At 41.3% G+C, this 22,780-nt stretch overlaps 1 protein-coding gene across 1 annotated transcript; it reads right to left on the bottom strand.

Annotated features, from left to right (window-relative positions):
• Window positions 1-629: 629 nt before the first annotated feature.
• Window positions 630-20,183, bottom strand: ISOC1 (isochorismatase domain containing 1). Its single transcript, XM_027547038.1, has 5 exons — window positions 19,816-20,183; window positions 9,804-9,923; window positions 9,493-9,696; window positions 7,361-7,477; window positions 630-1,767 (listed from the first exon to the last, which is right to left on the bottom strand). Exons 1-5 carry the CDS (start codon window positions 20,122-20,124, stop codon window positions 1,621-1,623), a joined length of 897 nt encoding a protein of 298 aa, XP_027402839.1. The 5' UTR covers window positions 20,125-20,183; the 3' UTR covers window positions 630-1,620.
• Between the last annotated feature and the right edge of the window lie 2,597 nt (window positions 20,184-22,780).

Genomic DNA, 22,780 nt, shown 5'->3' with positions numbered 1-22,780 from the left:
CCATGGAGGAAAACAGGTGATGATAGTTAAATCCTTGCTACTTATAAAGTATGGTCCTTTTTGAGCAGTGCTGATGGAAACTGGCTTTCTTGGAAATGTAAAATGTCAGGCACAGAAGTTAGACCTATTGAACCAGATTCAGCATTTTAACAAGATCCCCAGGTGACTTGTATTCATATTAGTTTGAGGAGCACCAGGTTAAATTTACTAAAAACTATTTTAAAACATGTAGAAATCTTTGATTCTTCTTTTTTGACACACAAGTTTGCTGAGAAAAACAATTAAATATAACCATAAGAAGAATGCTATATTGCTTTTGTTACATTGTTTTAAAAAAAAAATTCTACTGCTTTTAAATAATTAAGAAGGCCCTTCAATAAAATCCAGTTACTCCCATGGACAAAGAATTTTCCTTTTTAGAAAATATCCATGAGTTGAAAGATTACAAATATAAAAATTTTATACCCCTAAATAAATATTCAAATCCCTGGAATAATAATCAAAGATCCATGTTGTGGGGGACAAAATGATTTCATTCACATAATACATTTTCTTTAATTACTTTAATACAAAAGACAGAAATGTTTCATGTTCACATAACATTAAAAAAATGTTTTAAAACCCTATAATAAGTATTAAATGAAAATTAATTTATTGAATGGCAGTAATCACTACAAAATTAATACTACTGAATTATTACTGAGACCTTTTGCATTAACAGTAATTGGATGTTATGTGGAGAAAATATCAAACAAGAAGATGGATGTTTTAAAACTACATTTTATCCAGTCTTTTATCTTTTTGCTAAATCTAGTGCATATTAGAAGATGTATTCAAGATGGTTATAAAGCTATTCAGCTAAAGTAATACTTCAAAGATCTTAAAAGAGCCCTCTACAAATGATATGACATTGCTATCATTCCATCTGTTTACAAAATCAAAAATATAAGTAATAACCCAATGAGTCCTTCTAGGTAAAAGATTCAATTTAAAAAAGAGAACATTAACAGAGAATTAGTGATGGTGAGCAGAAGAAAATCAACATAATTAAGAAAGGTATATAATTATCCAACATGACTTCGTCTGGTTAAACCAATGCAACTTAATAAATAACTTGACTGCATTGTGAGTGAAAGGGGTAACAAGACCCAGAGTCCTGTTTTCAAATTCTCATATAATAATCCTACTTCAATCAACCTGTAAAGCAAAAGCACTGAATCCATATTAACATCATAACATACATCTTACAATGATACAAAGGTCAAACCGTTACTGGGAGATCTCTGTCTTTGTGACAGTATAGGAAAACTTCACAAGAGTGTGCACTTTTGAAAGTATGATCAGTGTATACGGTATAGACAAAACAGGCACCTCCATTACATTTTTTTTTAATAAATAAAAGCACATTAACATAAAAAGAAGTTAAGCAGCACCTGAAGCCTTTGACATGTGTAACTAAATGCTGGTACCCAAACGGTCTAACTGGTTAAGTTTTACTAAGAGGCGCAAAAAAGGAGCCAATTTTTGACTTAACATTTTAATTCTACGAGAGACAAGAGCTTGTCTGGGCTTACAGTCCTGTCATCTGACAGTGAGTAGCATACCAGTCTTTCACATGTCTTATACTTTGGAAAGCAGACCCGACTCTGGGGCACTCGCCTTAATTAGATTCTGAATTTCCTTGAATTTTGGATGGTCTTTATCAGCCACCAGCTGTAGCAGAACAGCCTCACTTGTAGTCACAATGATCCCGGTTCGAGCAAGACGCTTAAGGAAAAAAAAAAGATAAACACAAATCAAGAAATAAGCATGAGAATGAACACTGTATTAAAACCGCAAAAAGCACAGTGAGACATGCTAGTGTCCTCTATAAAAACCACGGTGCTCAGCCATACCATCAAATTCAGTGACAAGGAGACAGTTCAAACCAGCCATATCAGAAACCCATGAGGATGATTCTCAGTATTATTAATATTAGTCCCAATTATTAACATTATAAGAAAAAGAAAAAAGGTAGCCAATATAATGACTTAGATGTGCCGGAGACAGAAGGGATCAAGGCTGAGGACTGTAAAACAATGATTCTTAAATTCTTTTTCCCTCTCTCCAAATATCTGACATTAAACTGTATACCCTTTGTTAAACTGTATACCTACTTATATACCATAAGTAAAACATGGGTGGCAGAAAAGCCTCGTGTGAGGTTAAGAACACTCCCGTGAATGATAACAGAACCACCACCCTTGCCACGATCATAAGCTTTCCAGAATCACAAACAAGAGTATAAAATTTAAGGTTGCACAGAGTTTCACTGACAGGTCAAAGAACATCCTTGCTACATCGTCCCAGTGGAATCATAATAAAGCTAAGGACAGACATCTCCAGGAGGGGACAAGGAGAGAGTACGCAGGAGGGATGAAGAGGGAGAAGGGAAGGAAGGCAAAGCAGAGAAAGCACAGTAAAGAGTGGGAGCGGGGACAGGAAGAGAATTCCAGGGTAGAGACCCATTTCCTGGATATATTTCTCAGAAACGCTAGGGGAAAAAGGAGACCAGCTGTTTGTCATCCCATGAAACATCCAGTGTTAAGAGCTGTAGAAGATGAGGTGTTTAGACACAATTCCTAAGCAAGTTAGAAAAAAACATGTGAATCAGTGTCGTATCATAACGGGCATCACTCGAATAAATAGGACATCTCAATGGAGCCAAAGTAAAGCCTTCAGATGGCTACAGATCCATAGGCCCAACCTTCCCACTGACAGCCTCTTCCTTTTTATCCCCAAGGACCGAGAAGGGAGTATAAGCCATGGCCTACTTATCAGATAGCAAGTTAGGGCCTCAACCACCAGAAAAGAGGAGTGTGAGGAGCAGCTGATCACAAGTCTTGAGAAATGAAAAAACAGCAGTCACAGAGGAAAAGAGGAAGAAATAAGCAAGGCTGCCAGTGTCCTTTACGTTGGGACAAATAACCAGATGATGAGTTGTCTCTGAGTTTTTTAAAGACTTCTGGAGACTAATTTACTCCTCCTTGCTTTTCAGTAAACTCCTAACTGTCAAGTCAAAACCCTTAGAAATCTCAAAGGACTGTGTGGTTGCTTCAGACAGGAGGGTGGGCAATAAATATAAGACAAGCTGTGTCTCAGGGCCCCGAACGTCGAGTCACCTAAACCCAGCTCTCTCCCTGGCTGGCCTGCCTTCCTTACTGTTCCGTTGAATCAATGGCCTTTCAATGAGTCAGCCTGAATCTGAATCATACTTTCAATGTCTGTGGAACTGCTTTCTATATTCCAAAGTGCTAACGAAGCATCAATTTTCTCAGTAATCTTTCTAGTTCTTTCATGAGGCAGAAGATCAGAAAAGTGTTCCCAGGTCTGAGAAAGAAATGCAATGACCCAGCAAAGACACAGCTTCTCAGTGCTCTGCTGACCAGAACCAGGTTCACTCTAAGCCAACAGCTCTCAGGAATGCTAAGAGGCCAAGGCCGGGGACAAGCTGGAACGCAAGAGGCACACACACAAAAACATTTTAGTAAACAGAAACCTACATACAATTACTTAACTTCAACAATAAAGTATGGCCAATACTGAGCATATTCAAAAGTAATCAAGCCACAGGACTTCCCTGGAGGTCCTGTGGTTAAGACTATGCTTCCACTGCAGGGGGCACAAGTTTCACTGCCTCGAGGTGTGGTCAAAAATACAAAACCAAAAAACAAACAACAACCAATAACTGTAATCAAGCCAAGAACCTGTGTTAGGGGAAGGCATGGCTCATGCCTTTGCTAAGAAAGCTAAGGTCAGGCTAACACATCTTCCCATGGTACCTGCCCAGCACCAACTGGAAACGGTGCCCGAGCAGAAAGAGAACAGGGCACTCGATCCAGACACAGGCAGGTTGCCACTCACCACCTTGAGCTGTGAGGACACCTAAGACACTGGTCCCAAACTCACTTCATCTCCTGGCTTAAAAAGGTGAAGGTGAAGGTGAAGTCACTCAGTCCTGTCCAACTCTTTGCAACCCTTTGGACTGTAGCCTACCAGGCTTCTCTGTCCATGGGATTCTCCAGGCAAGAATACTGGAGTGGGTTACCACTTCCTTCTCCAGGGGATCCTCCAGACTCAGGGATTGAACCCGGGTCTCCCACATTGGAGGCAGACGCTTTAACCTCTGAGCCGCCAGGGAAGCATAAAGGGACAATTAAAACTCCAGCTGTTTAATGCAAATGGGTACTTGGCTTAATTGACTTCCAGAGTTCTTCCCTTAGACTTACAAAGTCAGTCCAACTAGGCCAAAGGAAAAGAAAGGTTACTCTGACCCACAAACCTAAAAATACACGACAGCCTCCTAGAGGGCAGAGGAGGGAAAAAAAAAAAAGACTAAACCCATTAAATTCCCAAGCAACACTTAACAACTTCTCAGAAGTACAAGGACATCAAGTTCAAGAGAGGGTTTTATTCTGTCTTCTCCCACATTTACCCTGCAACTATGAGTTGAAAGAAAAATGCCTGGCAGATGGTAGGTGCTCAAAGCACTGTGAGGAGCAGAACACACACCACAGATCCCGGCAGAGAAGTTTTAATAACAGTAACGATAAATCTTATGAATTTAACGATCTGAACAGGCAGGGTGGGGAGTCTCAGGAACGATCTCAAGTAGTTGTATTTCTCAAGGGAAAGAGAAGAAGGGGAGCTGACCAGATCGCTGTTTCACTTTCATAGTCACAGAAGAAAAGAGGAGACTGAACATTTCTCCCAAGGACTGAGGGACTAACTAAAACACCTCCATAGAAACTTCAGACCGAGAGGAAAAGTCTGAAATGTGGAACATCTTCCCCCATCACCTCTCGACCTGCTTCTCTCCCCTCCAACCTCAGCACTGTGACCCCAAGCAATGCTGGCTGTTCTGTGCAAGCTCAGTCACCGCAGTCATGTTGCGATCCTATGGACTGTAGCCCACCAGGCTTCTCTGTCCATGGGATTCTCCCGGCAAGAATACTGGAGTGGGTTGCCATGCCCTCCTCGAGGGGATCTTCCCGACCTAGGAATCGAACCTGTGCCTCCTGTGTCTTCTGCATTGCAGGCAGAAATCCACCCCAGCCCATATTTTTTCCTTCCCTCCTCAGAACTTCTCAAGACTAGTCCCTTTCGGGTCTTGGAAGCTGATATATGCTTATATATTTCTGATTGGAAGGAGCTCATGAAGAAAAGAATAAGAGCTACAATACAAATAAAAGCAACAGCTAACACTTGAGTGCTTATTGTGTCAGACACTAAGGACTACCAATACAGTATTTCATTTAATCCTCACAAAAATCCTCCCACATAATGACTATTACTATTTCTATTTCACTGCTGACAAAAAAAATTAATCAGTTGATCTAAAAAAGGAATGGAAAATTTTACTCCAGCCAAGATGCTGATCATAACCTGGGAACAGCCCCTCAGAAAACTCTGAGAACAGTTCCGCCCATCAGATGTCAAAGCACAGTTATGTAAGTTTTTTGAGACAGAGGGCTGTACATGAAATGATAAATTATTGACAGTTTATAGAATCCAGATCCAAGCACCACTGTGGTGGGTCACATGACCCTTGAGACAATCAAGAAGGAGTATTATCTTTCAAGGAGCTGTCTACTCTTTACAGTTGAACAGGTTATTTCTTTTGATGGGGAGATGTGCTTGATGCATAATATGCATACACAGTAGGGGGGAAAGAGGAAACCAAAGGGCAAAGAACAGTTTTTCAAGTTTACATTTTTCTATTTTGCCATAAAAATATGAATTTTATTTCATATCACTAATGAGAAATCTAAGGCAAAGATATTAGGTGATTTGTCCAAGGACACAAATTTACAAAATGCCAGAACCTGCATTCAAACCTGTATTATCCCTCTACTGTTTGGACTCCTGATCAGTAAGATTACAGGCTACCTCTGAAAGAACGAGGCTCATGTATTAAAAAGCCAACTGTTTTATTCTGAGTCTTGGTAAAAGACAGAACTGCCAGCAATAACAACTTTCTGTGATAAATGGCATAATAAAGACATGTCTGAAAAATGTAAATGAACACAGGACAAAAGTTCTTGAAATCTCTTTACAAGAAAGGAAAATTTCTGGTTTTATACGTTCTTAAGTTCTTTGCTTCCTTAGGAACACTTCAAGTTCTGGACCTCAGCATTACCATAAAGGTTATTCACGGATGGATCAGATTACTAAGAAAATCTGAAAGTGTTAGTTGATTAACTCTGACTGTAGGGAGAGCTTAAAGTTCTCTGCTGAGAGGGGAAGAAGCAATACTTAATATCAAACTAACCAGAGAACCTGATAGTCCAAATGGACTTGAAAATCGTTGAATAAAATTAATAAAACCTCCCTGTTCAGGAATAAAAGAAGGGATGGCCAACCAGGGCCTTGAAAGCACTGCTGCTGCCAGCTACCCTGCAGGCTTCCACATCAGCCCTCCCCACTGACTTGACCCTTCGTCTTTCTTTCTTATACTTATTTGCCGAACTCACCACCCTAGGGAACATTTTAGACTATGAGAGATGACTGAGCAATCTACAGAGAAAGTGGCTCATAGGTCAGCTTATGCATGAAACACTGGAGAGTCTCAAGAAAAAGAAAAAAAAAATCTACATTTCCCATTCTCAATAAAAGTAATTAGTTAAAAACTCAGCAATTCAAATCCAGATTGACATTACTTTAAAATTATGATAGAATTAGAATTAAACAAAACAGACAGAGATCCACAATGTGAAGATTTCAAAGGATTAATTGTGGGAGTTTGCTTTTCAATAGTCTCAGAATAGGAATTGCTTACGTAAGGCTACTGTTATGCAATTCTGATGAAAATCACTGACACGCCACGCAGAGCCATTAAACACTGTGTATGCGTGGCGCCCACCGTCAGCGACACGCCTATTTCCAGAAATTCAAGTCTGACGAAATCTACACAAGGCTGAACCAGGCTGAGGCCCACTAGGCACGAGGTTTTGGATAGACCTTGATCAAGTTAAGCCTAGATGAGATGCTTTTACTTTGCAAATCTTTAAATAGTTCAGAGTAAGCTTACTAGAATACCTCTTAGTTCCTGTGCAAAACTATAGTAAAGTTAGGACAGAAGATGTAAAGGAGTGTTTAGCATCCCTAGAAATAAAGACAGAGCAGATGTAGAACAGGATATGATGGTGAGATCTTAGAGGCTGGTTGTGCATAGTAGAGACCTTGGAAATCGGCGAGTCTCATTATTGTCAGACCAAGCTCAAATTTAAGAGGTAAATTTTCATTGCTGTTACATATTTAATATTCTCCAGATTTGTCTGGAAGTCTTGGTAAATAAGTTATTTTAAAACAGGACACTTACCTCAAGGGCAAACATCCTGTCCATCATGCTTCTCGATGATGTGGCATCCGCGACAATATGAACCTCGATACCTCGGCCAACGAGCTCCAGAGCTGTCTGCTGGATGCACACATGAGTCTAGATGGAAAGTAAAAACCCACATGTAAGACTGTGGTACACGACAAGCATTTTACAAATGTGCAGCAATGCAGTAGAGCTGAAAGAGCACCACAGGTTGAACGACCTTGTCCTACATCGAGTTGTACCTTCAGCCCACCAGTGATCTAGAGCATAAACAGCATCTCTGGCTTTGGTCTCCTCTCTGTAAAGTCAGGAACTGAATTACATCAACGGTCTTTGTCCTGGGGACCTTGAACATATTCTTACAGCTCTGTGAGCATTTTTTTTCCCCTGATATTTTCATCTGTATCTCACCTGGATGACCTTCATTCAGCTGACTACTACTGCTCGGTTTTGATGCCACTCGCAGTCGGGTTTATTTCTGTTTTCACACCAAATGCCTGACACAAAGAATGCGTCTGCAGTACTGTCGACTGAGATAATGGTGGGAAAACTGAGTTGTTACAAGACACCCAGTAGTAACGGTAGGCCAAATTAAAAATAACGTGTAGCTTAGGCAAAAAATACCCAGTATACATCACCAGCAAATGCATTATACAGATTTCAGCTTTCCAAGTACAAACTTGTATCATTCATTGGCAGGGAATAAAGAGTAAAAACAGGCTCCAACAATAAGTGGATTATATAAGCAATGAAAGCAGATTTTAATAATGCGACAAAGCTGACTTTATCTTCACATGACAAGAGAGCCATGGAAAATTATAGACTAACAATCATTAAAGTTAGCACTGGAGGACTGCTCAAAGATTATTTTGATTACACGTAAGAGCTAATAATGATGAACAAATAAGAAAAAGTATAAAAGTCAGCAACAAGATTTGGCATGACATATTTATACAAATAGGCTTCTTTTATTTTGTCAGTTTTGAAGTCAAAATACAGAAATATTTAATATACATATAAAACTGAGGATACATCTTTCTACTATTAAAACCTACTACTATGAAACCTACTATAAAAACATCATGGGTGTCTTGAATTATTTGGATTTCATTGTTTTTATGGTTTTCATAATTTTATAATTTCAGTTCAAGAGATTCTTACAAGCTATGAATAAATACTTATACTCTGCTTCTACATGTCAAAAAAGCCCCCAAAATCATTTCAATCAGTATTAAGAATCCACGAATATATTTTCTCCTTAAAAAAAAATGTACATGATTCAAATGTGAAGGACAATGAGGTACATGACTTCTAAGGTTTTCTAGAACAAAAACATGACCAAGATGAACTCCTATAACTCCTACATAAGTAAACATATTATCTTTGATGAAAGTGTGTTCTGAGTAGTGGTTCAAAGTAAAGGCCCAAGGGTCAATCAACCTACATTCAAATGCAACTCGATCCTTTAGCTAACTGTATGACCTTGAGCAAGACACACAACATCTGTGTTTAAGTTTCCCCATCTCTATAACATGAGGAGACCAAAGTACTTAGATCAGAGGATTGTGCTGAGAGTTTAACAAATTAAAGGATACAACAGTGTTTGGACCAGTGCCCTGACAACAGTCAACATTTAATAAATGGGGGGGGTTATTTTCTATCAGTTGTTGCTGTTTAGTCACTAAGTCATATCTGGCTCTTTTTGGACCCCATGGACTGTAGCCCACAAGGCTCCTCTGTCCATGGGATTCTCCAGGCAAGTATACGGGAGTGAGTTGCCATTTCCTTCTCCAGGGGATTCCCGACCTAGGGATCAAACCCATGTCTCCTGCATTGGCAGGTGGGTTCTTTACCACTAAGCCAACAGGGAAGCTCTTTTTACCTATATAGTATTCTGTATACATGAAGAAGAAAATGGCAACCCACTCCAGTATTTTTGCCTGGAGAATCCCATGGACAAAGGAGCCTGGTGGGCTATAGTCCATGGGGTTGCAGAGTCAGACAGGACTGAGCGACTAACACACACACACACACACACACACACACATTCTATATACAAAATTACATTCTGGAAATAACAAGTTTTCTACAAATGATATTGTGTCCAAAACAGAACAAGTGGTACTTACTTCTACTCCAAACAACACAACACTCCTGACTCCAGGAATCTCTGCTAATGCTGCTTCCACTTCTGGTAATACCATTGAAAATTTGGTCTTTGGAAGTACCAGCTTTACACCTGTTAAATCAATTTCTTGAACAGTGCTTCCAAGACCTTTAGGGTATTGTTCTGTTACAATAACTGGAATTCCTAAAATCCGGGCCCCTTGTAACTGGGGGGAAAATAAAAAGCACAAAGATAAGTACCAATATACATACATTTGTGTATGAATGTATATCACGCTTCAGCAAATTGGAAAAAATAAACAAGTAAGCATACCAATCTCTGTCCCACACTAATAATATCTCCAAAATACTTGATGGCTGGTCTGAACCTTTCTTGCATATCGCAGCAGAAAAACACAGTGCTTGAAGGCGTAAGATTTCCCAGGGTAGTGAGCTGAGAAAAAAAGAAAGAATGATTTAGCATTTGTTATACAGTGACATTTATTTTCAGCTGGAGGTCAGTAAAGAGAGAAAAACATTCTTACTGTTTGACCCATTAAGTCAATTTTAACAACTATTGTTTAGAAGAAATGAATAATAGGAAAAAAAATTATCCCCAAAGATGTCCACTGAATTGCTTTTAATAGTGAAAATTTGAAATAAACCAAGAATTGACAATACAAAAAATGATTTCACAAAACATGTTTAGCCTATTAAAATAGTATATGCATATGTTTTCAAAAATGCACACCTCTAAGAAGAAATGCTTATAATCTAATGTTAATTTTAAAAAGAGCACAGTTCAATAGTATTTCAAAACTCTAAACATATGAATAAAAAGTAGAAGTAAATATATGAAAATATTGACAAGTGGTTACATAGTTAGGGATGCTGATAATATTTTTTCTCAGTACCTTTCTTCTGTTTTTCAAATGCTGTTTTAAAACATTTGCTAAATGTTATTTAAAAGTATGTATTACTTTTATAATAAAAAATAGTAAAATAAATTTGATGACAAGATTGCTTACAAGTACAAAGAATAAAATTTAAAATAATCTGTAGCAGAGACTGTGGAACAAAACATGAAAAAACAAACAAACAAACAAATCTAGAATTACTGCTATTATCAAGACAGAAATATTAAGTCAGTATTCTCAAGAATACCTTAAGAATTCCAAAAAAAAAGCAATGAAATGATGCCAACCACATCCCCACTGTCAAATGGAGAGACATAAACCTGACATCTGAATTCTTACACGTATTTATCACAATCAAGAAAATCAATGAACCAAAGTGAAAACTGGGTATTAGGTTACCAAGCTTTACATTAATTGCCGTAGTTGGTCTACTACAATAACTTGGGCCCAACATGGATCTCCGAAAAAGTGAAAAATCACTGTTAAATACAAGAATTTAATCTAACTGAGTTCTAAAAAACCCACTGTGGTTTTCTTTTCACCTTCTCAAATTAGAGAAGCTCTGGAAAAGACGCAGTTTGATCCTGAATGAGGCCATGCCACTGCTCTTGGTACCCTTTAAGGCTCCCCTCTAATGAACCTAAACACCAACAGATAATAATTATTTCTAATTTTCTAGAGAAACCTGAGTCCTGATTACAAAGGTGGTGGCTTCACCAGCAGCCTGACCCTAGACTCTGCCTTAGTACCTCGGCACATGTATCACACTTAAGAAACAATTACTCCAAGAATTAAATGAATCATTAAGAGGAATCTTTGATCCTTAGCAGTATGACCGCTCTAGTCAGTACGTACTTTATTATCTGCATCCTGGCCTGAAGGACTCTGGCACCTTAATCTCCCTCTGGTATTAACTCTACAGATGTGTACTGATTAACCACGTGCAGTCCAACAGCATGTCCATGTGAGAATGGGAGTACCATCTGTAATTCTAAAACTACCTAGACGGTTTTCCTCCTCTGTCAATAAAGAATGTTTAAAATAAATATTCAAGCATTTTGAATTATATATGCTCATCTTTGGCTGCTTCTTTACTTAAATTTTTAATGCCAAGTACCATGCTTCCTTTCAGTCATTATCAAAAGCAATGAATCTGATGACTATATAAGTACTTAAGGTACTAGGTTGAAAACCAACCACTATTTATGATCATGTATCTTAAATTCTCAGGAAATATTAAATCTTGGCTCAAAATCCATATATATATATATTATTTTGAACCAGGGGTCCCCAGTGAAAAATGATGTGTTGAAGGAACACGATGAAAAGTGGTTTAGCTGCAATTGCCCTGTTTAAAACAATTGTGATGCAACTCAGGAATCCTGCCATTCTACAACATATGAAGACCAGCAAGCAGGCAAAATAAAACTCTACGAAGTTGCCAGGGTATGCTGGATAGCCACGCACTAACACACCGACAGCCTATGCTTACTTGGATCTCCAGCTCTGAGATCTTATCTCAGACTGTAAGGACTAACTCTGTATATATTCCTAGCAAGTTTGGTTGCCTGGATTATAAATTAACATAAGGTAAGAAACAGCAAAGGTGAAAGTTTGCTGAAGATAGGCAAACAGATAGCAGCAAGGAATAACAGCCGAGGAAGAAGAGATTCAAAATACAGTAAATGCAGATCGAAACTCAACCAGTTCTCAGTCTAGACTCCAATGAAGGAGTAACAAGCTGTATGTTAAGTTATAAATTGGGACAAAATCATTGTCTTAGACTCATTAAGAAAATCAGTTACATAATATTTCAGGACTACCATATAAAATGGTCAAACTATTGAATATTGGGATGTTAAAGGAATAAAACCATACCTACTGAGAAATCCTCGATTATTCAGAGTTGTGGTCTCCCAGGGTTCCTGTTACCTAGTGCTTCCCAACACCTCATTACAGCTGTGAGGTATCTGTTCTGGGCAGGGGACCTCATCAGACATATGTCATATTAGAGAAGGTCAGCAAACGCAGCCCTGAAATCCTTTCCAGCAGAGGAATCCATCATCTCTAAACTTTCAGTTAAAGAAAGAAGCCACAGAGACAGGGGGTGAGAGCAGAGATGACTGGTTATAAATTCGTGAAACAAAAATGCCTAGATATTCTCCTCTCCAGGAGTGGACACCCCTTGAATGTGGCCTGCACTGAGCAATTTGCTTCCTCACAACAGACAATCGAGTGAGAGGGTAATTATGAATACGGCCTCAGCCAGGCCATCAAGACTGAGGCAATCAGTGAAGTCAGGGTGATGGTATTCAGCCTGGATATGTGATGAGAATGACCTTCATGATCTTCCTCTCACAATCCCACAGCCCTGGTTTAAGCACTGAGAAAACAGCAGATAAACCCAAACTGAGATCATTCTACCAAAATATCTAATCAGTACTCCTCAGAATTGTCAAGCTCATTAAAAACAATGAAGCTTTGAGGAACTGTCATAACCCAGAGGAGCCTAAGGAGATGTGGCAACTAAATATAACTAGTATCCTGGATTGGATCCTGGAGCAGAAAGAGGACATTAGGGAAAAAGCTTGTGAAATCTGACTAAAGTGTGGCACTCAGCTCATAGTAATGTACTAACAACATTGGTTCTTTAGTTGTGACAAATATGCCACAGTAATGGAAGATGTTGGCAAGAGGGAAAACTATGTCACATATACATGAACTCTCTGTGTTATCTTTGCAACTCTCCTTGTAAATCAACACTATTCTAAAATTTAACATTTAGGTAAAAAAATTAAATGGTCTCCCTATGTCATAACAGTAGTGGGAAAAGCCACTACTTTATAAATAATCTCTATACCATACAAGGGAGAAAAAGGAGGAGCTGAGGCTACAAAAAAAAAAAAAAACTACTGAAAATCTCTAACTATATCCAATCAACCCCTTATCCACCCCAACTCCACATGAATTTCAGTAACTGTTAAATTACACACTGACTCTATAATCCAGGGACTTCATAATTTGACTCAGAAACTCTTCACACACCAAAACCTTGCAGATAACTAAAAGTGCTGCTCATCATCAGACATGTTGCAACTCCAAGAACGCAAATTAAAAGTGGACTTGACCAAATGCTGTCCTAGGTAAACGTGTAGCAATTAGAGATCAACACATATTCAAGAAGTCTGAAGAAATCACATATAAAAATGTTTATATACACACACCTTCACATATTTATATATCTATATACATCACCATACACATATACATAAAAAATATGTATTTTAATGTATTGAATACATATTTCAACACAAAAAGTTGATCACAATCAACAGCTTCCTCAAGCAATAGTTTAAGACAAATTTCAAGTATAAAATTTTTGCCCACTTTCTTAACTGTCATAGCTAGAATCTGACCTTAGATTTCATAGTCAAAAGACTCTTCATACCCAAATTCCATGACTACCATGATCATAACAGTATTCACCCTGCTTCACATCCACATGTGATCTGAGCATTTTCTAACGACAGCTGCTACATCTGCAAGGAATCTGCTCCTCCCTTGCTTGGTCCCCCTGGTTTCTTGGGACAGGCACAAACACGATGGCTGGTCTTGTTCAGTGATACGTGGTGAGCCACTTCTGATCTCTCCATAAACGTAGCACATGGTGAGAGTTGTGTGTTGAACTGTGTGCTCCGAAACTCAGATGCTGAATTCCTAACCTCCAGTACTGCACCCCAGTATTGCCTTATTTGGAAACTGAAAACACAGTCAGTTAAGACGAGGTCATGCTGGAGCAGCATGTGCGTGCGTGCTCAGTTGTGTCCCAACTCTTTGTGACCCCATGGACGGCAGCCCATCAGGCTCCTCTGTCCATGGAATTTCCCAGCCAAGAATCCTGGAGTGGGTTGCCATTTCCTCCTCTAGGGGACCTTCCCAACTCAGGTGGATGCCTCATCCAACATGAGAAGCATCCTCATTAAAAAGGGAAATCTGAGCACAGAGAAGGCCATGTGAACATGAAGGCAGAGATCAGTGTGGTATGTCTACAAGTCAAGCCATGCCAAAGACGGCCAACCCACCACCAAAAGCCAGGGGAAGCATGAAATGTCTTCTCCTTCACAGTCCTCACAAGACCCAAATCTGACCTAAAGCCTTTAGAACTGTGAGAACATACATTTTGGTCATATAAGCTACTCAGTCTGTGGTACTGTGTTACAGCAGCACCCGAGCAAGTGACTACAGTGAGTAAACTGTGTATCTTTAGAAATGACTGAAGTTTGAACTTGTGAATGCAGTGTTTTGAAAATTTTAGTAGTCTATTACAGCAACAATATAGGCATGATGTGCTTGGGAGAGGGGTCCAGAAGGGAATATGAGGTATCATTATTTCACTGAGAAGTGTTTCCAAGGAAACGTGACTGCCACAGGTACAGGAAGGCTTTGTTTCAATACTGACTCAAAACAGAGGCCTGTGACACAACTCTCCCAGGCAATACAGGTCAGCCCATGGGCATCAGAATCTGAGTTCAAATGGCAACTTCACTAATTTCAATTGCAAATCATTAACATTTCTAAACAGCAGCTTCTTAATCTGGCTTCACTGGTGGCTCTGAAAGTAACTACCTGCAATGTGGGAGACCCAAGTTCAATCCCTGGGTCAGGAAGCTCCCCTGGAGAAGGGCATGGCACCCCACTCCAGTGTTCTTGCCTGGAGAATCCCAGGGACAGAGGAGCCTGGTGGGCTACAGTCCATGGGGTCACAAAGAGTCAGACACAACTAAACACCTTCACTTCAATCTGTAACAAAGTACTAAAAATAGTTGCTACCTCATAGGGCTACATAGAAGGCAATGGCACCCCACTCCAGTGTTCTTGCCTGGAGAATCCCAGGGACAGAGGAGCCTGGTGCACTGCAGTCCATGGGGTCGGACAGTCGGATACAACTGAAGCGACTTAGCAGCAGCATAGGGCTATTTCAAAGACAAATCAGTTTCATGTAAATCTATCAATAAAAGTATTAGGTTACTGTGCATCCCTCTTATAGGAAACATACTCTGTGCTTTCAAGTTTAGCACATGTTAAAAACAGTTCTTCAATAATGAGGTTAAAATACCACTTACTACTAATATGATCCTTTAAGAAACCAAGAAATATATATAGAGAAACATTGATAACATCTAACTTGTTAGCACAGTCTAGAGAATTAAGAAATGGTTCATAAAGTAGATTTCCAAATGTTACCAAAAGACTTACAATTATTGGTACATGATCTGTTTCTGGAAAAATAGGTTTGGGGCTTTTTAATTTAGACTGCAAGAGAATATTTATTTCACTCTTATTTTGCAACCTACTCACCTTTGTGAACACTAATGTGACTGGCATTAAGATTACAACTCAAGCTTATCAGTTAAAGTTTTAGCTTTCCAACTGCCTGCGGGAGGCCAGCCAACTCCACCCATTTCAGTGCTGAGGACAGAGGGGTTCTTTACATCATACCTGATGTTGGGGTGACGGTGAAGCTGACCAGATCCCAGGAACACAGTGACATGTGAATCTACACTGAATTCCCCCTGGCAAATTAAACGTAGAAAAAAAATCCCGAACACAGATCATAGCTTCCACTGGCACACAGTTTATTTACAGGTAGCCTCTCATGTATCCACAAAGAGCAAAATGTGTACAACGCTTTGGGCAGTAATTTGAAATATTAAATTTTTTACAAGGTGAGTGGGTGGGTGAGAGACAATCCCTTAGGATTCAGCTGTTATCTCCAGAGCCCCTGACACTGTCAGCCTCCTGAGAAAAGCCCTGCCTACTTCTCTAACTCAAGAGTTCTGAGCATTAGCTTATCTACCTGCTCCTCCTACACACTCCACGGTAAAGGTTCTGAAATCAAAAATCACCGCCTTCCAACTAGCAAGCCCAAGGGAGACCCAAGTCCTTTCCCTTTTCTTTTCAAACCATGCCTTCTCTTCCTTCCCACCCTGAACTCCGGGGTACCTTCTAGCTATAAAATGGCCACACCTCTGTTTAAAATAATCTTCATACTAATACACTTCCAAGAAGGTAAAACCTGGAGCAGAATCCCTTCCCAAGTAAACACCTCAGAGAAGGTCAAAATAACCTTCCCAGGAAAGCCCTTATCTTCTGCCCACACAAAGCTGTCAGAGCCGTCCCTCCTACGTACTCAAGTAAAATCCTCTAACTGGTGTCACCCTTAACCATCTCCATTTCTTCCTCTCTTCTACTTGGGTTCTGCCTTCCCTGGTGACAAGTTGGAAAAATACACTGGTAGTGGTATGATATCAAATTTACATGAGTTTCCAGGGTTGAACTCTCCATTAGTTAAAACTTGGGAAATACCTTGTGAAAAATTAACACTTGTAAGTCATAAAAATGACCTACATTCCCACTGTATAAGCCTCTCATTTATATTTCTTCCCCTTTGTCTCAAAATGCCTCAGACTTCAAGCATTTTGAGAAAGCTGAAGACACATAAAAAGTGCTTGAAACATGAGCTGTCTTTAGCTACCTGAGCTGTCAGCAGATACTCGGTCACTGTTACAGAATATTTCAGAAAGGAAGACACTAAAAAGTTATCAGAGCCTAATACTGGCAATGGGGGTCTTAAAGATGAATCTCCATAGAACCGCAAACCAACCACCAGTGCAGGCTGTGTGTTTTGCAGGGTCATTAGCAACAGTCAGTACAAGCCTAAAAGCAAACTTAGACCCCTGTGGAAATTGAGAATACATTCTAGAATATACAGGATGTTAGCCAGAGCTGCAGAGGCTATAAGGCCTTCTCCGAAATCACAAATGGCATTATTTAAGCCATGGATGACATGTGGCCAAACACGCTCTTCCTCCCTGCCTCTGGTAGAAGGAGCCTGTTGTCCCTGAGCATGGTCTCCCTGACAGCCACCTTGAGTCTTTCTGACTGACAGGCATCTGTTCCACAGAAGGAATAAATAGCATCAAAACAACTGATATTACAAGCCCAAGTTTGTGACTTGTTTCCCATTCTGCTTGATATAATCACTAAGCATGAAAAGAGAACATGAATGCTGTGGCCAGCTGAAGGACCTTCACATGCTTTATTTACCATGGGACCTTGGGCCATTTCCTACATGTTTTGCTCTTTGGCAAAATGAAGCAGTAAGATTTTAGGTAAGGAGAATGAATTCGGTCTTACCCCTGTTTACATTCATTGTTCCAGGCACTTACAGCTGCCACTCAAATGCAGAATGAACTCTTAAATTCTTGTCCAGCCATGAAATGTCCATGTCTTCAGGATTATACAGTTGTGCTCCAAAAAATATAGTAAAATGGTCATGAAAAGAAATATCTTCCCTTTTCCTTCTGGGAGTATCCATACATATATACATACATGTGTGTGAGCATGTATACACACACACATATATCTCTCTCTTCATATGGAAGGTATAAACAGGTATCAGAATAAGCATATGGATATACATGGTATGAGTGTGCAACCCTCTACATCCCATTATCTATTTTTAAGCTTGGGGAGGCACCTGGCTGAAGAGGTCAAGCTACTGTGACTACTAAACTGAAATAATATAAAAATATTTTAAATACTTTAAAATATCCTAAGTATCATGTAACAGATGCTTAGGTATTCTTGGCCTATTTGGTGAAAAATAATTACATTTTCAAATGGATGGGGCAGAGTAGTGCTACTATAATTATTATTTTAAACATCACCACAAAAACTTAAACTATTATTTTATTTCCAATACCAAGCAAAATATTTCAAAAGCCACATGTGTCCTGAATTACATAATGCCTTTTGAGAATGTACAAGACATCTCAGGTAGATACATACATATTATTAATTTCTTTAGTTAAAAAGAGTTGTCAGACCCAGACTTTGAATTTTTCAAAATTAAAAAAAAAATCCTATTATTGGGGGAGGGGGAGGCCTTAAAAACTTGGGGAGGGCACCAGTCTAGCATAACATCTCTTAGGTAACAGCCCACCTTCCCTCCCAACCACTACAGGAAACATCACAAAGAAGTCGGCCTCCTCAGTAAAGCTCCATATCTCTTCAGCTAGTATTTGGATTCTCGCCTTTATTAATGGGTTTGTCAAAGGTGCATCCAACTTCTTCGGTATTTTTGGCAGCATTAATCTAAACAGACTGACAAGGAAGACTGCAGAAGGTGTCCGCCATGAAAACTCCTGAAGACAAAAGAAATGGGGAGTAGCAAACCCCTATCAACCACAACTCCCAAGAGCAGGGCAAATTCTAGGGTATCAGACACCAAGTACCTGCCTCTATTTTGGCTCATCAAGGGCTGACCGTGTAATCTCACAGCCTTTGTCCTCTGATTAAAGTACCTGCTTTGGAAGTTTCTGGACTGGGTGCTAGAGTGATAGCAAACAAGATCAATTTCTCAGACAACTACAACTGAAAAAAAAACTAAAGGGCAGTCGTCAGAAAATGACACCTGAATATCAAAGTGACTTCTAAACCTGAATCCCACATTTCAGTTCGGTTTTCCAAAGAAATGGCTTACCTGTCTCTCAACCAAAAAACTGTTGACGGTGTAGTACCTAAAATACACCTTTTATTCTTGCTTTGCAACAGTGTAAATCCTCGAGTGAATCCTCTGAGCAGAGCACAAAAAGAACCCAGGAGGCAGATCTGTGCAGCATAAGAACACGGCTTTTTAAAAATATTAAAAAGCTATAAAATAATCCTCAGGTATAACAACTTTTCCAGCCAGCACTACCAGGAAAGAATGGTCTGGCTAAAGTTGTGTATTTAAGAAGGTACTGCAGCCTGATTCGAATGACTTTTTCAAGGCAGTCAAATGTATACGTGTAATCAACAGATTCAGTTGACAGTTACTAGGAAGAGGCTAAACACGGTTATTTCACTTAGGGAAGGCTGAAGATCAAAGGAGCTGAAAGCTGGAAAAGAGGAGGGATGAAAGGAGAGAACTCCAGAAGTTTGTGTTTCCGCAAGTGGTAAACACAACTCCGGGAGCAAACCCCAAGGCCAACACTCCGCACAACCTCTTTTCCCCGGTTCTGCATCACCCCAAAGAAAAACACAGCTACTCTGCACAGCCCTTGGGTTACGCAGGCGGCTGGGACTTGCTCCCGGCACACAAAGCGGATGCGGGAGGCTGAGGACCACACACGTGGGGGCGTTCGCGCGCGCCGCCTCCAGCTGGGAGGCCCACGCCCCATCCTTGGCGGAGGACAGCCGGTGACCGTCACCTTCGGACAGGCGCCGGGGCTGGGCCATTCACGAGGCTTGCGACACCGGCGCGGCCCTTCCCAGTCGGCGAGGCGCGCGGGGCCGGCCGCCGCGGGGCACCTGAGGAGTGCGGCGGGGACGGGGACGCACGGGGACCCGGAGCGGCGGGGCGCGCGGCCCTCCCGCGGGACCCACCTGGATCTGCAGCGGCACGAGGCGCACCTTGCAGCGCTCGCTCACCGCGAAGCCCTTGGGCAGGTCCACGTACTGGCCCCACTCCTCGGCGAAGAGCTGCACCACGAATTTGCGGTGCATGTCGATCTGGTCCCCGTACAGGCTGAGGAACTTCTGGATGAGGAGCTCGTAGCCCGCGCCGTGCGGCACGGCCGCGGGCCGCGCAAAGACCGAGAAGCAGAAAAGCACGGGGACCGTGCCCGACGGCGCCCCCGCGCCCGCGCCGCCGCCGCCGGGGAGCGCCGGGACCGCCGGCTCCGCCGCCGCCATGTTCCCCGAGCGTCTGCGAGCTCCGAGGCCGCGAGGCGCAGACACTGCCGGCCGCCGCGGCCCCGCCTCCCCGCGCCGCCCGCCGCCCGCTCGGGAAGGCGAGGGGGCGGGTCCTGGCGGCCGTGGCTCCCGCGCCCTCCTCCTCGCGCGGGCGGAGGGCGGACCCCGCGGAGGGCCGGGCTGTAGGACCTGGGCGCCTCGCCAAGCGCCTGCGCCCGCCGCCGGGACCGCCCCCTCCAACCTCCGGCGGGCCGGGGACCCCGCACACCCTCGACCTTCCTGGGCTGCCCGGGGCTCCAATCCTCAGAGGAGATCGGTGCCCCCGCCTTCCAGCCCGCTCCGCCCACCGTCCAGCGGCGTTTGGGGCTGTGCTTAGGCATTCGGGGCTGTCCGGCGAGATCTGCTGGGGTGCGTTACCTGTCGGCCTTGTCGAAAGGCAGGCAGTCCTTGAAGACGGGATAGTAATATTAAAACTGGTAGGGTAGCTGATAAATGCCCTAAGAAGAGCGGTGGAAGTCAACGCTTCCTTAGGAGTGCCATCCAAGACGTAGAATTTCATGTTTTTTTAACCCCATGAAACACAGTCTCTCCAGTCGTGGATTTGAGATCTTACCCTCTCTATATCTCAATTCAGTTTCTGGGAGAACTTGGATTGAGCATAGGCAAATATAAAGGGGTTTAAGAGTGAAAATCAGAATTTTTTTTTATTTTATTCAAGCTGAGGATTTTGTTTTTAAGCAAGTAAAAACAATCACCTTCAAATAACTTTTTTACTTGTGAACACTTTAAGGCGCTATAATTAGCTGGAATTAGGAGAAGGCAATGGCACCCCACTCCAGTACTCTTGCCTGGAAAATCCCATGGACGGAAGAGCCTGGTAGTCTGCAGTCCATGGGGTCGCGAAGAGTCGGACACGACTGAGCGACTTCACTTTCACTTTTCACTTTCATGCATTGGAGAAGGAAATGGCAACCCACTCCAGTGTTCTTGCCTGGAGAATCCCAGGGACGGGGGAGCCTGGTGAGCTGCCGTCTCAGGGATCGCACAGAGTCGGACACGACTGAAGCGACTTAGCAGCAGCATCAGGAAAGTATACGCTACGAACCAAGTTTCCTTAAAGGTCAGGTCCTCGGAAGAGAGGCTTATTAATCTAAATAAAATAAAATTTTAGATGTCAGGGGTTTCCTCCTCTTAGAAGGAAATAAGGAAGGTGCAGGGTTTCTTAGTTGGCACTGTTGACATTTGGAATGGAGTCTACCTTTCCATGGGGGCTATCTTGTGTATGTGTATGATTTTAGCAGCATCTCTGACCTCTACCCACTAGATGCCAGTATCACCCTGCACTTCCCTCTCACACTTAATTTGATCTTGACAATCAAAAAAAAAAAAAAAATGTTTCCAGACGTTGTTCAATATACCCCAGGAGACAAATTTGCCCCTAGTTCAAATTTGCCCCTAGTTCAGAGCCACTGCTTTAAAGTAATGCCAATACCATCCTTTGGCCTTTACTGCTCACTTGTATACAGGCTACTGAAAATAGTCTATTTTCTGGCACCTCATCAAACTTTGAGATTCCATTTAAAACTTGTCTGAATCCATCAGACCCCAAATGACATCTTTGCAGATACCACTTCACTGCAACGTCTTCTGTGTGCCGATGTGCAAATCTATGCTAATAGAATGGTAGTTTGTCTAGACTGATTACCAAAAGGTACCTATTCTAGGTATTAGTCTAGGGGGACTAATTGTAAAAGAGTTCCTTCTCCTTACTAATGCCTCCTAGACAGAGCAGGTTAGAGAAGTTGGTCTGAACCTCAGACCCCCTCAACAAGCACCTCTGCATCTGTACAATGTTTTCTGGTGGTCTTCAGTCAACATACTTACTCCACTTTCAGATTTTTTAAGTAGGTTTCCAAAGAAACCAATTTCCATATCCATTGTACTACCTGAGATTGGCCTTTGGCCATTTTATTTAATATTGCAGTCTCTGTGGGAATAACACACAAAGCATTAATAAAGCAGGTGTTTGAAGAACACATCCACATTTACTGAGTACCAACTGTGTCATCCCTATGCTAGAAAAGGGCCATAAGTATAGATTTCATTGATAATTTACTTTTCTCAGGAATTTAATTATTAGAGTACTAAATTTGATAAATGTTGTTGGAAAGAGTCAATGAACAAGAATCCATCAGCAGATATTCTAGTGACAAGTAGAAAATAACTATCCTAACTGGCAAAATCATCACAGATAAAATGCCCAAAATGGTCTCATATAGGGCTCTCAGGAGGTTTACTAGTTAAATTTAAGTACTTACTTTCAGAATTTAAATTCTAAGCAATTCAAGAAGTTGGTTTATACAGTATTGATTAATATGTAATGCACTACAGAAACAAACTTCAAAATCTCAGTGGATTAATACAACAAAGGCCTATTTCTTATTCCCCCTAATGAGCAGCAGTATTTGACAAGGTGGTCACTCTTTCCATTTGAATCATATGCTTCATTTCCTGGATACCATTTTCTCTTATTTCTCCTTCTACTTCATTTTCAAGCTCTTTTCCCACCTTCTCCTCATTTCCCAGATCTCTAAATGTTTCAGTACACCAGGGCTTAGTTCTCACACTCGTCTTTAAGATGTGTGGCTTTAAATAC

The sequence above is a fragment of the Bos indicus x Bos taurus genome, chromosome 7 (assembly GCF_003369695.1).
Source record: "Bos indicus x Bos taurus breed Angus x Brahman F1 hybrid chromosome 7, Bos_hybrid_MaternalHap_v2.0, whole genome shotgun sequence".
Lineage (NCBI taxonomy): Eukaryota > Metazoa > Chordata > Mammalia > Artiodactyla > Bovidae > Bos > Bos indicus x Bos taurus.
Note: the sequence above shows the minus strand (reverse complement) of the source record. Positions and strands in the feature narration are given on the sequence as shown.